General features: G+C 49.1%; 1 protein-coding gene across 1 annotated transcript in view; it reads right to left on the bottom strand.

The window, feature by feature from the left end:
- Positions 1 to 1,124: 1,124 nt before the first annotated feature.
- TGFA (transforming growth factor alpha) overlaps positions 1,125 to 3,337 on the bottom strand; it is an 18,018-nt gene continuing 15,805 nt past the window's right edge. The window contains exon 4 of the mRNA XM_007453430.1: positions 1,125 to 1,493. Within this exon, the coding sequence (XP_007453492.1) occupies positions 1,486 to 1,493 (8 nt within the window). The 3' untranslated portion in view covers positions 1,125 to 1,485. The remainder of the gene's footprint in view (positions 1,494 to 3,337) is intronic.

The following is a 3,337-nucleotide window of genomic DNA, read 5'->3' as shown; positions in this document are numbered from 1 at the left end:
CCCTCACATATGGAGTCTACATATTATTTCATTGTTTTCCTGTTTCCAAATTTTAGTGACAATTCCTAGGGATGAGCAGTTGGAGGGAACTGGAATTTCCCACAGGCAGACCCACTGGGTTGGAAAGCACCCAGGAGAACAATTTCTCCTTCCCTGAGGGAAAAGTGAGACCCACACGGTGGAGATGGCTTGTTAGAATTTTTGTTAAAAAAAACCCAAAAAACAAAAAACGGCATCCTGGATGGAAAAGAAAAAAAAACGTCACCGGAATATTTCTCCTAATGCTTAAAAATAAATAGGAAAGTTCAATTTCTCCCTTTCAAAATAAAACATCAACTGAGTAGCAACATGGAATATAAGTGACTGGTCCCCCTTCAAGGATGCAGCCCCAAATGCCCACGGCCCTCTGCTAATGCTCTGTTTCTAAACAGATTCTCAGAGGGCCCACCAGACAGTATGTTTAATAACAGAGCGGGGTAGCCTGTGTTTCCCTCATGTAGAGGCACACACAGGCATTCTTCCTCTTCCTTGACAAGACGCCAGATCTCCACTGCTAGATTTGCTAACTTTTCAACAAGAGTGTATCCTGGGGCGTTTACTAGTTTTGTGTATTCAATGGCATGACCTCTGAACCCCAATCTTTGCTCCCATCAGCAACTCATCCTCTGCTTCCATCTCCACCTATCCTGGTGGTTTTTCCCAAGCTTTAGCTGTTCCAAAGAGACCAGACATTTCTAATCAGTCTAACTTTTTGGCCAGCAATACATACATCATTAATGCAGACGTCTGAAAGCGTTTTGCGCTTTTTACACTGACTTAAGAGATTAAAAATAACACCATCGTCCATCTAATAAATAAGAAGTTATCTCTGAGGGTGGCAACAGCTCGGGAAGGTCTTCAACATCATGTGTCTGTGGAAGATATCGGGCTGGTTGAGGGTTTTGTAGACAGAGGACAGACATGGCTCCTCTTATACTGGTGTCTTCACGTAGCAAAAAGCAGTTATGCTTTTTTCTACCTTCTTCCCCCATAAGCGGTAAGAAAAAAACTGTAACAACTAAAGGAATCTCCAGTGTCAGGCAGGATGGAGACTGTTGTGGGGAGATGGGCCCATTAAAAAAAGCACAGCCTGGCATCCGTGACTGGCAGAACACACCTACACACACCTGGACACAGATGCCAACGCACACAGCTCATTAGGTAAACAGGAGGTCCACCCCATGCCGTTCATTTCTGACCAGTCTTTAGACTGTGGTCCACTTATTTCTTCTCCAGGTCACACTGGATAACCCCAAGCAGACAGAGTTGTGGACAGAGTTTTGAATGAAGGCCCACACAAGACAAAAAGCCCACATAGGCGAGGGCAGGCAGAGTAGGAAAGGTCTGCTGGCCCGTCCCAGGCAGCCCTCGCCGTGCCGTCCTCAAGAAGTCCTTTCTTTCTCAGGCTGCCGCAGGCCATTTGGCAGAACTCCTCCTCTGGGCTCTTCAGACCACTGGAAGGAAGGAAAAACAGGTTAAGCTCCGCAGGCCAGACCCCAGCCAGGCTGGGAAAACTGGCTTGGGACAGAAACTTGGGGATGCACCAGCCAAAGTCACCAGGTTCTTTTGGGCGGACAAGTCCACCTTCTGCTGGTTAAACCTCAGGGGCAGAAGCTCCTGAAACTGTGCTTTCAGCGCCAAAGGAAACAAGAGAATGGGGATGCGTGCTGTCACGAGGGCCTTCATTCAACTGGAGGTGATTCAACCCTGTCTGCGGCCAGTTCCCTCATCAGGGGTTGCTTAGTGGGCAGCTCATGAGCTGGTTAGGGCTCTGGCAGCAGAATGGCTTCCCTCGAGGCTATATAAGAATGGACTCCCTGGGCTTCTCTGGTGGCGCAGTGGTTGAGAGTCCGCCGGCCGATGCAGGGGACACGGGTTCGTGCCCCGGTCCGGGAAGATTCCCACATGCCGCGGAGCGGCTGGGCCCGTGAGCCATGGCCCCTGAGCCTGCGGGTCCGGAGCCTGTGCTCCGCAGCGGGAGAGGGCACAACAGTGAGAGGCCCGCGTACCGCAAAAAAAAAAAAAAAAAAAAAAAAAAAAAAGAATGGACCCCCTTGTTGCTCAATGGGTGGGCCCTGACGGTATCCTCTGTGCCTGTCACGGGGAGGCAGCGTGTACCTATTCCCCAGCAGCTCCTGAGTCCAGCCCAGCCTGGACATCTTCCTGCTCTGGTCCCTCCCATGGTTCCTCTGGAGGTGGGAAGGTACTTGTTAACTCGAGGAGAGGGGCGTCAGCCTTGGTGGCCATCTCTGGAAGGTCGGATCCATCCCCAGGTTCAAAGCTAACATTCTCTCAAATGTGAGTAGGGAAGAAGTGACATTAACAAGAAATTTACTCTATCCTAAATGACTCTGCCGAGGTGCAGACCGATGGCACAAAATCTACTATAAGTTTTCTTAAAAAGGCATATGCAGTTTTCCTATTGGTGCTAAAAGACAAAACAAAAATATTTATCTTCATTAGCTCAATGGATGGTCCCCTGAGGTAGTGAAGGAGACGTGAGTGGGGCCTTCAGAGGACTTGGGTCTCATCCTAGCTCCCCCAGGGACTCAGGGAGGCACCCATGCAGGCCTTTAGCAGACTCAGTTTACCCACAACCTCCTCCTTAAGGCTATCGTGAGGATTAATGAATCAGCACCTTCCTAAATCAAAAGGGCTGCTCATGCACAATTACTATGGCTCTTGAGATGAAGACCAAGTGAATGGCGCTCCAGGGCCTTCAGTTCCCTCCAGGTCAGATCACCAGGAGGCCTAATGAACACCGCAGCGTTCCAGCTTCCCAGGCGCTTTTCTTCCTGTCTTCTCCATGCAACCGTGAGCTTCTGGAATGCTGACTGTGCTATGGCCATACCACTCTGAACGCGCCCAATCTCGTCTGGAATGCTGACTGTTTACTAGAGAAGAGGACACCCCCAGGTGGACGAGTGTGGGGTGATTGTCTCCTGATCCACTACATCTAAAAAGGAACTCTAAGTTTCTGACAGGCTTTGTGGGGCAACCCAGCGTTCCAGAAACTTGTTCATGTGAGAGTTTTCAGAGCCTGTCTGGATATATTTGCTATTTGACTCAAGGAGCCCTGAGCAAGGGATGCTCGGATGAGGGTTCCTGAGATGTGAGTTTGGTCTCATATCCAGATGTCCAATCTTTTTCGTGGATGTTGGAGAAAATATTCAAGCAACGATGGTAAACTGAATGAAGATCACAGGATTCTAAGAGTTTAGAGTCTTTCAAGACCTTCTATAGGCCAAATCTCTCATTTCACAGATGGGAAAGGGGAGATGATTTCTCAAGGGAAAGA

This window comes from Lipotes vexillifer, unplaced genomic scaffold (assembly GCF_000442215.2).
Source record: "Lipotes vexillifer unplaced genomic scaffold, Lipotes_vexillifer_v1.1 scaffold253, whole genome shotgun sequence".
Lineage (NCBI taxonomy): Eukaryota > Metazoa > Chordata > Mammalia > Artiodactyla > Lipotidae > Lipotes > Lipotes vexillifer.
The sequence above is the reverse complement of the archived record's forward strand: the minus strand, read 5'-3'. Positions and strand labels throughout refer to the sequence as shown.